Source organism: Salmo trutta, chromosome 5, assembly GCF_901001165.1.
Source record: "Salmo trutta chromosome 5, fSalTru1.1, whole genome shotgun sequence".
Lineage (NCBI taxonomy): Eukaryota > Metazoa > Chordata > Actinopteri > Salmoniformes > Salmonidae > Salmo > Salmo trutta.
In genome coordinates, this window is record NC_042961.1 from 12,483,703 (window position 1) to 12,496,522 (window position 12,820).

Here is a 12,820-nt window from a genome sequence, read left to right on the forward strand (position 1 = left end):
AAAACATCCTGTGGCAGACTGCGCTGGCATCGAATAGTCCCCGCGATATGCAACTTTTCAGGGAAGTCAGGAACCAATACACAAGTCAGGAAAGCAGAGGCTAGCTTTTTCAAACAGAAATTTTCATCCTGTAGCTCTAACTCCTAAAGGTTTTGGGACACTGTAAAGTCCATGGAGAATAAGAGCACCTCCTCCCAGCTGCCCACTACACTGAGGCTAGGTAACACTGTTACCAGTCTGTTCAACCTCTCTTTCATATCGTTTGAGATCCCTAAAGATTGGAATGCGGCCGCGGTCATCCCCCTCTTCAAAGGGGGTGACACTCTAGACCCGAACTGTTATAGACCCATATCCATCCTGCCCTGCCTTTCTAAAGTCTTCGAAAGCCAAGTTAATAAACAGATCACTGACCATTTTCAATCCCACCGTACCTTCTCCGCTGTGCGATCCAGTTTTCGAGCTAGTCACGGGTGCACCTCAGCCACGCTCAAGGTACTAAAAGATATCAAAACCTCCATCGATAAAAAACAGTACTGAGCAGCCGTCTTCATCGACCTGGCCAAGGCTTTCGACTCTGTCAATCACCGTGTTCTTATCGGCAGACTCAACAGCCTTGGTTTCTCAAATGACTGCCTCGCCTGTTCACCAACTACTTCTCAGACAGAGTTCAGTGTGTCAAATCAGAGGGCTTGTTGTCCAGACCTCTGGCAGTCTCTATGGGGGTGCCACAGGGTTCTATTCTCGGGCCGACTCTTTTCTCTATATGTATCAACGATGTCGCTCTTGCTGCGGGTAATTCCCCGATCCACCTCTACGCAGATGACACCATTCTGTATACATCTGGCCCTTCTTTGGACACTGTGTTTAGTAACCTCCAAACGAGCTTCAATGCCATACAACACTCTTTCCGTGGCCTCCAACTGCTCTTAAACGCTAGTAAAACCAAATGCATGCTTTTCAACCGTTCGCTGCCCACACCCACCCGCCCCGAGTAGCATCACTACTCTGGACGGTTCTGACTTAGAATATGTAGACAACTACAAATACCTAGGTGTCTGGTAAACTCTTCTTCCAGACTCATATTAAACATCTCCAATCCAAAATTAAATCTAGAAGCAGCATCCTATTTTGGAACAAAGCCTCCTTCACTCATGCTGCCAAACATACCCTCATAAAACGGACTATCCTGCCGATCCTTGACTTCGGTGATGTCATTTACAAAATAGGGTCCAACACTCTACTCAGCAAATTGGATGCAGTCTATCACAGTGCCATCCATTTTGTCACCAAAGCCCCATATACTACCCACCATTGCGACCTGTATGCTCTCGTTGGCTGGCCCTCGCTACATATTTATCGCCAAATCCACTGGCTCCAGGTCATCTGTAAGTCTTTGCTCGGTAAAGCTCCGCCTTATCTCAGCTCACGGGTCACCATAGCAACACCCACCCGTAGCATGCGCTCCAGCAGGTATATTTCTGTCACAGTATCCACAGAAGGTGGCGCCCCTCCTCGGTCGAGCGGCGCTCGGCGGTCGTCGTCGCAGGCCTACTAGCTGCCACCGATCTATGTTTCTGTGTTGTTTGGTTTTGTCTGTCTAGGTCTGCACCTGTTCCTTGTTTGTAATTAGTGTGGGGGTATTTAGTTTGTCCTTTTTGTTCAGGTATTCGTGCAGGATTGTTTTGTGTCTGTTGAAAGGGTTTTCGTATTTCACACTGCCCGTTTTTGTGGAGCTGTTTGTTTATTGTTGCCGGGTTGCGCCCCGTGCGCTTTATTGTTTTGGAGCTGTGCTCCTGTCGGGTGGGTAAGCGCACTCAGCTTACGTCTGCATCTTTTCCCCTGAAGGTGTTAATAAACATCTTTGTTTTTGGGACCTCGGTCTCCTGCCTTTTGACTCTGACCCTTTCCGCTACCTGATAGTCGTGACAATTTCACTGGTCATCCCCAAAGTCAACACCTCCTTTGGCCGCCTTTCCTTCCAGTTCTCTGCTGCCAATGACTGGAACGAATTGCAAAAATCACTGAAGCTGGAGACTTATAGCTCCCTCACTAACTTTAAACATCAGCTATCTGTGCAGCTAACCGATCGCTGCAGCTGTACAAAGCCCATCTGTAAATAGCCCACCCAATCTACCTACCTCATCCCCATATTGTTTTTATTTACTTTTCTGCACTTTTGCTCACCAGTATTTCTACTTGCACATCACCATCTGCTCATCTATCACTCCAGTGTTAATTTGCTAAATTGTAATTACTTCGCTACTATGGCCTATTTATTGCCTTACCTCCTCACGCCATTTGCACACACTGTATATAGACTTTCTTTTTTCCCCTATTGTGTTATTGACTGTATGTAACAGTGTAGGTTCTGTCCCTCTCTTCGCCCCAACCCGGGCTCGAACCAGGGACCCTTGCACACATCAACAACTGACACCCACCGAAGCAACGTTACCCATCGCGCCACAAAAGCCGCGGCCCTTGCAATGCAAGGGGAAACCCTACTTCAAGTCTCAGAGAGAGTGACGTCACCGATTGAAACGCTATTAGCACGCACCACCGCTAACTAACTAGCCATTTCACATCGGTTACACTCACCCCCCCTTTGACCTCCTCCTTTTCCGCAGCAACCAATGATCCGGGTCAACAGCATCAATTTAACAGTGTAGGTTCCGTCCCTCTCTTCGCCCCAACCCGGGCTCGAACCAGGGACCCTTGCACACATCAACAACTGACACCCCACGAAGCATCGTTACCCATTGCGCCACAAAAGCCGCGGCCCTTGCAACGCAAGGGGAAACCCTACTTCAAGTCTCAGAGAGAGTGACGTCACCGATTGAAACGCTATTAGCGCGCACCACCGCTAACTAACTAGCCATTTCACATCGGTTACATGTACGCTTGTTTATTCCATGTGTAACTCTGTGTTGTTTGTGTCACACTGCTTTGCTTTGTCTTGGCCAGGTCGCAGTTGTAAATGAGAACTTGTTCTCAACTAGCTTACCTGGTTAAATAAAGGTGAATAAAAATAAATCAAATATGATACAATATAGTACTTGTTGCATTTACAACTTGTCTAAGTCCTGTCATTAACTGATTTCAGCCAGTGTATGGCTGTTGATTGACTGCATTGTAGCAAACATGCATTGCAGATAATTCTCCAAATTCATTATTTTACACAATATCTTATCACAGCACTGGCAAACCATGGTTGACCAACTCCCTGACCAAAATGGCTGACCTTTATCCCATCATATGACGGTTCATGTTCATTCTAGTATTCTAATTCCTAACTCTATACTCCAAGTTGATATTCAGTAATAATAAGGAATTCCCTTTGACCGGCCCAGAAATTGGGGAAAACAAACATTCTTTCACATTGACCCCAGTGTAAAAGACCCAACTTTGTAGTACATTTTTAGTTATACAGAAATAACAAAACATGCCGAAAAGCTGCTGTGTTGTTCGATTTACTTGTAACCAGGTCAGAAATCCCGACCTATGGTTCGCAATGCACCCATGTAGGGAGATATAGCCTGCGAGAAGAGCCCTGTGGCTTCAGGCTATTTGGTGTGGTTTAGTGGGAAATTGTGGGGAGCAGGTGTCCAAGTAGGCTACACGTAACTATAGCTCTGTGTATGGAAAACATTTCATCACTGGTAAGGTATTTAACTTGTTTAGTATAGTCCGTTTGTAACTCCGTTCACTACTTGTAGCTGTATAGTCTGTTTGTTTGTGTTGTTGGTCTTGGCTAGCGTATTGTTCCAGTTGGTAGCTAGCTAGCACTCACTCACATGGCTGCTAACACCGTCATGAAAAGGGGCATGAGGGAAGCCCTACAATATAACGTTTTTCCAAGTAGTGAGAACGCTTGGGAGCAGGCAATGTTGAAAAGTCATCTTTAGACATGTTGTGCTTTTCTTCAATGTAGTTTTGTAATTGACTAAAACAAGCAGACAACAAGAAAATTGCGTTTGAAAAAGGTTACGTTTTTGCTGTGAGCCACTGAGGGAAACCTAGGTAACAACAGGTTGTTTTCCCCACAGGCGGCCTGAGCCGTGACTTTCTATCTAATACCGACTGTGAGTATGGAGTTGGCTGGCTAGCTAGCTAGCAAACGTAGCTACACACAATAATACGAAAGTCAATATCAGCATGTGAAGTAGCTAGTTAGCTGTAAAATCGCCTAAACAAACTGCACTATCAATTTAGGAGTCTACAATCTCACCATGTTCAACCTGCAGATTGTGTGCTTCGCATTGGAGTCTGACGTTTGCAACAGCACCATGCAATGCACCCTGGACTGAAGAGGACAAATCTGATCCACCCTCTGTTAAATTACACATATCTCGAGGTAGGAATATCTCAAAATAAATATGATCAATGGCTCATTCGAGAGAAGACCTCCCGCATTATGACATCAGACAGTATTGAAATCTGACCTGTATGATAGACGTTTTTGCGATCTAAAAGTAATCTCCCTATTAACTTCCAGTGTAGTGAGAGCGTCTTTTACACAATGCTACGTCATACCGACTGTATTTTTGCCTGCGTGAACAGCAAGAGCTCAGATACACTCTTAGAAAAAAAGGCTACAAAAGGGTTCTTCGGCTGTCCCCATAGGAGGACCCTTTTTGGTTTCAGGTAGAATCCTTTTTGGTTCCATGTAGAACCCTCTGTAGAAAGGGATCTTCATGGAACCCAAAAGGGTTCTACCTTGAACCAAAAAATGTTTTTCAAAGGGTTCTCCTAGGGGGGCAGCAGAAGAACCATTTTAGGTTCTAGATGGCACCCTTTTTTCTAAGAGTGTAGAGCATCACTCGGAGATGCCCAAAAATGATATAACATTCAAAATGGGTGAATCTTTCCTTTAAGAGGGCATACACACTTCCTTTATGTCCACTACTATTCCATCTGGTTGGGATACCCTGTAAAACCACACATTTCACTGCACCTATCCAGTGTGTGACAATAAAACATCTTTATTTTATTTAACCACAGAGTTAAAGTTAACAGCCCTCGAAGCTCCTGATACAGCTGAAGACACGTCTGTAATATCTGGATGTTGTTTAATAATGGCCCTAAGGTTTATTATGTTCCCCTGCGAAGACCAATACTCTTTTCTGTTGTCCATGTCTCTGTCCCTCTCAGCTTTACATATAATACATGTCTTCGTGTAGAACTACTTTCCATGTCACAAAGGCTCAAAATACTTCTTAGATAGCACAGTGTCTACTGTATGTCATTTTAAAATGTTGTGTGAAAATAATATTTGTGTCACATCTTACCCAACAACCCTCTGATACATCACTTATACCGAATAACCATACCGAATAACCATGGTCTTTCATCCTCCTGGAATAAATATGAAATTCACTTTAAGCAAGATCCGCTAATTAACATGATTAGCGAATAAACAAAAGCAATTTGAGCTAAAATTATCAGAAGTGCGTATGAATTTGCCTTGTTTATTATTGCTGTCATTTGCCACTGCAGCTTTATTTGTGCTGTGTTGTGTATGCACCCCTTGGGAAGGGAACATTACTCTTTCATCAGATCAAATGAAGTGAAACGGAGTGATTCCAGGAAGAGCCAATTAAACTGTTCAAAGACGTTTATTATGGTGAGGATTATGAAATCATTTTCATTGGGTGGAGTGTGTTAGAGGGTGTGAATGTGTGTGATTGTGCTGAGCAAACTCATAAAGTAGCAGTGCTTGAGTGTACACTAATACACTCAAAGTACACTCAAGCATTGAATTGCCCCTATACCATTCTCACATGTACAATACCATACATTTAACTTAAACATACAGTTTAACGAGCATTCTTTAATCCTGCTCTTTTAAAATGATGCATATATAAATCAGAATTTTACTTAAACACACTCAATTTTTCCCTCTGCCTTTCATTCTCGCTGTCCACTTTCCTCCTCATGTGATACACTCATGATCTTTGCAGCGTGCCATTGGGACTCATTAACAGACATCATTCTCCAAACTCTGCCCGCTTTAAACCACAACCAAGCTGACAAGCAGAGTAAGGAATGATCTGAACTCTGACCTCGAAAAAACTTGACAACATCCCCGTGCTCCATTTAGATCCAGTCACAGTGTGTGATTTGAACACACCAAGCGCTCTGTCCCCACCCCACCATACATCTCCTCTGCCCTGTCCCATTAAGAAAGATACAATTGTTGCTCTGTTGTCAAAAAGGAGGAAAATATCAAACAGATACATTAATAGTGTCATGTTCTAAAAATATAAATCTGAGCAGTTTACATACAGTAGAGTTCAGATTTGCCTTGTGCCTTTGAGTTGGCAGTGTCACTAAATGGCTATTGTTTAGAGAGAAGAAAATCCCTTTTAAGGATGAAAGTCAAGCCTAACAACACACAGAGGGGCTGTCCCAAATACGGCATGTCTTTCTGTGAGAGCGAATGTAAAACAGACAAAATTACGTAATGTGGGATTTGCTAAAAACGGGCTAACCTTCAAACGTTTCCAGATTATTGATATTGACAGAGTGAAACAAAAACGAAATGGGTCTGGCTGGGACTTTTAAAAATCAAAGAATCTGTTTCATATATAACTACCCAGCAGTGGAGGAGCTCGAGACTTATGCTATTCATTACCGGGTAAAGAGAAATCACAGCGACCTATAAATAAATGAATGCATGAATAAACACACCCATACATCAATAAACCATAATGCATTCCAATGGATTACGCTCCAGTTACATTTGATGGGATTGAGTTAACCAAAGAGCTATTGTGACGACTTTGACAAGTAAAATCTTTGAGCATTAAACTGTGGTGGTGATAAATAATACATGTATACTCATTTCAAATAGGTCAGGGCATGCTTTTCCACTACCTATTGTCTGTTTGTAGGGTAATTTATTCCTCTGAGAGATAGTGAGATGTTTCCCTCGCTGAATAACACAGATGCCTTCCTTCTTCATTGTACCGTGATGAGGAAGTAGTGTTAGTAAGAGTGATGCTATTTACGATACTCATAAACGATGTTCAAAAATACCAACATTCCTCTACTTGCAAATATGATAGGAGCAAAAGACTGCCCACACAACACACTTAAAGGGGAAGTTCATCCATTTTTGCATGTGGCCTTATTTTCACTCAAACTTCCCATTTTAAAATACAAACTTCAAGGGTGTGTAATATCATCCCTCGTGACTCATTGACTCCAGGCCCCAGCATGCTACTCCACAACCTCTATACGATGTGTTGTGTAGGAATTAAGCGACTTCAAGAGCCTATGAAAGTCCTCTCCTTCCTCTCTCTGTCCAGATAAATCATACCTCTCCAGGCTGTTTAATGTACAGACAAAAGGCCTGTAATAATGTGCATCTGGGCAGCTTGCTTCTGATTAGGATACAAAACAAGGGATATTATGCTTCACCACACAGTCATGCTATCAGTGGACTGAAAATGCTTTTAGTTCAGTACCAATGTGAGATTCTTGAACATGAAAACATTTTTTTTCACATGCTTAAATCCTTAATCTAATGTTTCAATGATATGGCATTTGGATGATAAAAAATGCATGACAATTCCAAATTGATGGGAGGTTCAGAAAGATAAGAAAATTACATCTCTATGATTACCCAAATACATTAAAACAGTGGCAGCTATATAGCCTGATTTTAGCTTTGGAAGAAAGGTTTCAGAGCAGGAATTCTTCCAATCTATAGGGGACCACATGTTAACAGTTTAGCAGGATAAAAATGGGCCTGTCTTAGGCAATCTCCAGCTCTACTGGGATTCAGTGGAGGGGAGTGACACAGGCACACAAAGGAAATCACTCCTTTATCAGTGTGTTTATATTCTGCTCTCATCCTGGCCATGCTACAGTGCTTTTACAGGAACATTTACAAAGTTTACACTCCAGAGCGAGTGCCCTTCATTTCACAATACGATAAAAATAGAATCTCTTTAGGATCTATGCATCTGGGTAGCATTAATATCCAGCAATAAATCTTTCCCCCCGAGGATTACTGAAAGGATTCAGATGGATTCCAGAAAATGTTCCACTTTAATAAACATAAAACCCCAAAATCTGAGCGGAAACATTTCAAACAGGCAAACAATAACAACAATTTTTGCACAAAAACATATAGATTTGATCTCCTTCCCAGACATGGCAGTTTGAATAAAAGACTAAAACGAAGGAATGAGCCTGTAGTTTCACCTCAAACATAAGTACCTCATCAGCTTTCAAAACACCGTTTATTTAAGCAATGGGTATTATGTTTCTCAGAGGTGGGGACAGGGAGGGTAAGCAACATTATTACTTTGTCGCAGGAAAATAAGAAGAACTTGTCTCACAATATCCTCAACGCATGGTTCCACTGTTGCCAGGCATGTAATTATACCAATGTTCAAGACAACATGTTCTCTCACAGCATATTCCAACCACAGAATTACAATTTTAGTATGATTACCACAGAGCAAAGTTAATCTTACTGCCTCTAACTATCTCCCAGAGGAAATGTCTTGGAACGCTAACATTTCTTCAAACCTTTCTTTGTAGACTATGTTATGTAATGACACATATTTCTTCCGTCATATCTGTGTGGTTGTACAGAAGAGTATGTTCACAGAAAATATGATAATAATATGCAATAGTCACATTGTCATCATCCTCTCCACAGTTTGGTAGAAATGAGGCTACATGAATATGGAAATAGGAAGTAAGTACATGATACTAAGTGACATCATGTCAAGCTGCCCTGCTATTACACAGGCCTTGAGTAACCAAACCAAAATAAACCCTTAACGTTCTCTAAATGACAGTGGCACTCCTTAGTCCTCTCTAGATAGCAGCATTGTAATTATTAGCAGTGTTCCAGTAGTTCTGCAGTGACACAAATGACATTCTGTCCACACACCGTGAGGTGGCTGTCAATTCCCTTGAATAAAAAAAGAATGTCTGTTAAATGGGCAATGCTAGCAACGCTAGAAAAAGACTTGGCCAATGTTAAAGGTCAGGATTAGCATTGGAAAAGCATAAATACAATCGTTTCCAGTCACTTCTAGCTTTAACAACGGCCCATTATTCACTGCCCCTGGCACTTGACCTAATACAAATCTGGATTAAACATGGGTGAATTTAATGTTTCCTAATACGAATGAAACACACATTAATGTGGCGTACTGAAAGAAGTGGTGTTTACGTAATGACACTTCAGTCAGAGAGTGAAAAAGACTTGTGCCTGAATGCGGTGTGACACTTACATGTGCTGGCACAATGAGCCAACAGTATGAGCAGCAGGAGAATGTGAGCTTGCTATTCATTCATACCAGATTTTCCTACGCATAAAACAGTTTCCTCTCACCTCCTCATTTCTCTTTTAAAATTAAATTACCCACACAGACAATCTTTCCAAATGTTTTTACCTGTTCCACAATTACGGCGAGTTAAGCTATAATTCAAAAGGTCCAATGAGTTAAGCTATAAAAAAAATGGGTTAAAGGCAGCCGTTTTTATCTCAATATCAAATCAATTAAGTACCTTACTGTGATTGTTTTAAATCAAAACGGTCAAAAAGGAACAAAAGCAGCTTTTTAGCAAAGATCAATTTCTCAAGAAATTAACTAGGAATGTCTGCGAGTGGTCTGAGTGGGGAAGGAAAAACTGAAAACTAGATGTTGTTGGCAGAGAGGTTTGGAACTCTTTCTTATTGGTCTATAGGTCGTTATCAATAAAACGTCACAATATGGTGCAGGGCATTAGATTTGGCTGCTGGGGGTTCACTAAAACCATTGACAACTACGTGCCATTTTCAAGGGATTGCTGAATAACTGTTATAACTATGCTTGTCGAACATCTAATTTCAAAATCATGGGCCTTAATATAGAGTTGGTTTCCTCTTTCCTGCTCTAACAGCCTCCACTCTTCTGGGAAGGCTTTCCACTAGATGTTGGAACATTGCTGCGGGGACTTGCTTCCATTCAGCCACAAGTGTATTAGTGAGGTCGGGCACTGATGTTGGGCGATTAGGCCTGGCTCGCAGTCGGCGTTCCAATTCATTGCAAAGGTGTTCGATGTGGTTGAGGTCAGGACTCTGTGCAGGCCAGTCAAGTTCTTCCACACCAATCTGGACAAACCATTTCTGTATGGACCCCGCTTTGTGCACAGGCGCATTGTCATGCTGAAACAGAAAAGGCCCTCCCCCAAATTGTTGACACAAATTTGGAAGCACAGATCCTATAGAATGTAATTTTATGCTATAGCGTTAAGATTTCTCTTAACTGGAACTAAGGGGCTTAGCCCGAACCATGAAAAATTGCCCAAGACCATTATTCCTCCTCCACCAAACTTTACAGTTGACACAAGGCATTCGGGCAGGTAGCGTTCTCCTGGCATCCGCCAAATCCAGATTCGTCCATCAGACTGCCAGATGCTCCAGAGTCCAATGGCGACGAGCTTTACATCCCTCCAGCCGACGCTTGGCATTGTGCATGGTGATCTTAGGCTTGTGTGCGGCTGCTCGGCCATGGAAACACATTTCATGAAGCTCCCAACGAACAGTTATCGTGCTGACGTTGCTTCCAGAGGCAGCTTGGAACTCGATAGTGAGTGTTGTAACCGAGGACAGATGATTTTTCTGCGCCTTGCGCTTCAGCACTCGGCGGTCCCATTTTGTGAGCTTGTGTGGCCTACCACTTCACGGTAGGCCACACAGCTCCTAGACTGTTCCACTTCACAATAACAGCACTTACAGTTAACCAGGTCAGCTCTAGCGGGGCAGAAATCTGATGAACTGACTTGTTGCAAAGTCACTGAGCTCTTCAGTAAGGCCATTCTACTGCCAATGTTTGTTTATGGAGATTGCATGGCTGTGTGCTCGATTTTATACACCTGTCAGCAACAGGTGTGGCTGAAATAGCCGAATCCACTAATTTGAAGGGGTGTCCATAAACTTTTGTATATATAGTGTATTTGGTTTTAATATCATCACCTCTTGAAGAGCATAGTCAGAACAACACAGTTCAGATTATTGCACATCTAAAAGCTCAATCATCAGAGTTATACAGAAAGTAACTGCATGCTTTTCATGATCAGTAAAAATCAATTAATCACGTCATTTCAGATACTTGAGGGTAGCGTATCCATTTGGCATGTAGCTAGCTAGATAGCAATATGTGATATTTAGCTTGCTTCATGCTTTTGGAAAGAGCTTGACATCGTTAAAGTTGTCAGTCGGACTTCTGTCATCACCACTATAAATGGCAAGCAAATCTAACAATATAGCCATCTAGTTTATCCCCTGAAATTTAGCTTGTTAACTAGCCATATTAACGTGACCTGTTATTAGCTAGTTAATTTGATGTGGTCCATCAATCAATGCAGCCAATCGTGACTAAAAACTATGTTGAAAAGGGGATCATGTTCGCTAACTTCACTTGGTAGGCCTACGTTGGTTGGAGAAAAAAACACATTAGGTCGACTTACCACTATGTTTAGCCAACTGTGCAAAGTTTCTACCGGTAGCTTGCAAAGTAAACATTACCAGCTAACAGTACATCGGCAAATGCGCCCTTCTGCTGCTTGACAGGCAGAACCCACAAAGGATAGGAAATAAACCTAAACCATTCATACTTGGCAGGTATAGTTCACTTTGAATTTATATTACACAAATATCAAATTAATGGTGGCCAATATTGAGAGATGAAAGAGCTAAATGTGCACAATTGTTTTTCCTAGAATAATCAGAACTGTGTAGTTCTGACTATTCTCTTCAAGAGCTGATGTTATTACAACCAAATAGTTAACATTTATTTAAAAAATCCTTAAAAATGGCACGCAGTTGTCAATGGATTTAGCGAAGCTGGGGTTGTCCTTGCCTCCTAACAGGCAAATCAAACGCTCTGCACCATATTGTGACGTTTTATTGATAACGACCTATTAAGTAATTTACCACCTGATGTCACTAGGGAGGCCAAAACTCCATCCCACCAAAACAGGCTGAAATTTCAGTAGGTCTTTTCAAACCGCTCTCACACTAAAAGGGAATTATCATAATTTTCACTATTTCACAGGCTTATTCCAACCTCATACTGTAGAAATATATATATATACGTATAACACAGGAAAATCACTGGGCTGCGCTGGGCCTTTAAACAAAGATTATCTTAAGGACAGATGATACTCATCAGTATGGTGTGTTTTGCCGTGTTGGGATCAGTTCCATTTCTATTCAGTCAATTTTGGAAGTGAACTGAATCATCTCAAGTCCACATAGGGAATTTCAATTCAAGGTCACAGAGACTTTCAATTCAATCCATCCCTCGAAGTGACTTGAATCAAAGTGGAAGTGACCTCAACCCTGTGTGGTGTTCAGTCGGTGCAAAATTGGAGAAAACCTTTTTAAGCAGAGCAGGTGCTACCTGCACCCTAGCATTTTGGGACTTACCGAACTCGTCGCAGACACTCTCGTTCTGCAGCAGGGTGGGGTGTTCAAAGGTGTCCCTGCAGTAGAGGATGCGTGTTGTGCTGTGTAGGGAGGCGATGCCGCCCAGAGCCAGCACGGTGTGGTTCGTCAGCAGGACCGATGGCTGCTCTCTGAGCCGGGCCAGGACAGAGCGGTAACGGCAGTACTGGGGATAGCTCAGCACCAGAACCTTCCTGCCGTCATCTTCCTGACCTGGAGCAAAACAATATTTCAAACAAACAGTCAGCCCTAGTTCCAAACAAATATAGTTTAAACCCACCCCCACCCCCTGATAATGACACATTTCACTTGAATACGGGAATGTGTACGACTTTATGTATGACATATACTGATAATAGCAGAGGC

The 12,820-nt window shown here is 42.3% G+C and overlaps 1 protein-coding gene across 1 annotated transcript in view; it reads right to left on the reverse strand.

The window, feature by feature from the left end:
* LOC115193672 (AT-rich interactive domain-containing protein 5B) overlaps positions 1-12,820 on the reverse strand; it is a 68,938-nt gene that overhangs the window by 36,241 nt on the left and 19,877 nt on the right. The window contains exon 4 of the mRNA XM_029752544.1: positions 12,437-12,667. Within this exon, the coding sequence (XP_029608404.1) occupies positions 12,437-12,667 (231 nt within the window). The remainder of the gene's footprint in view (positions 1-12,436; positions 12,668-12,820) is intronic.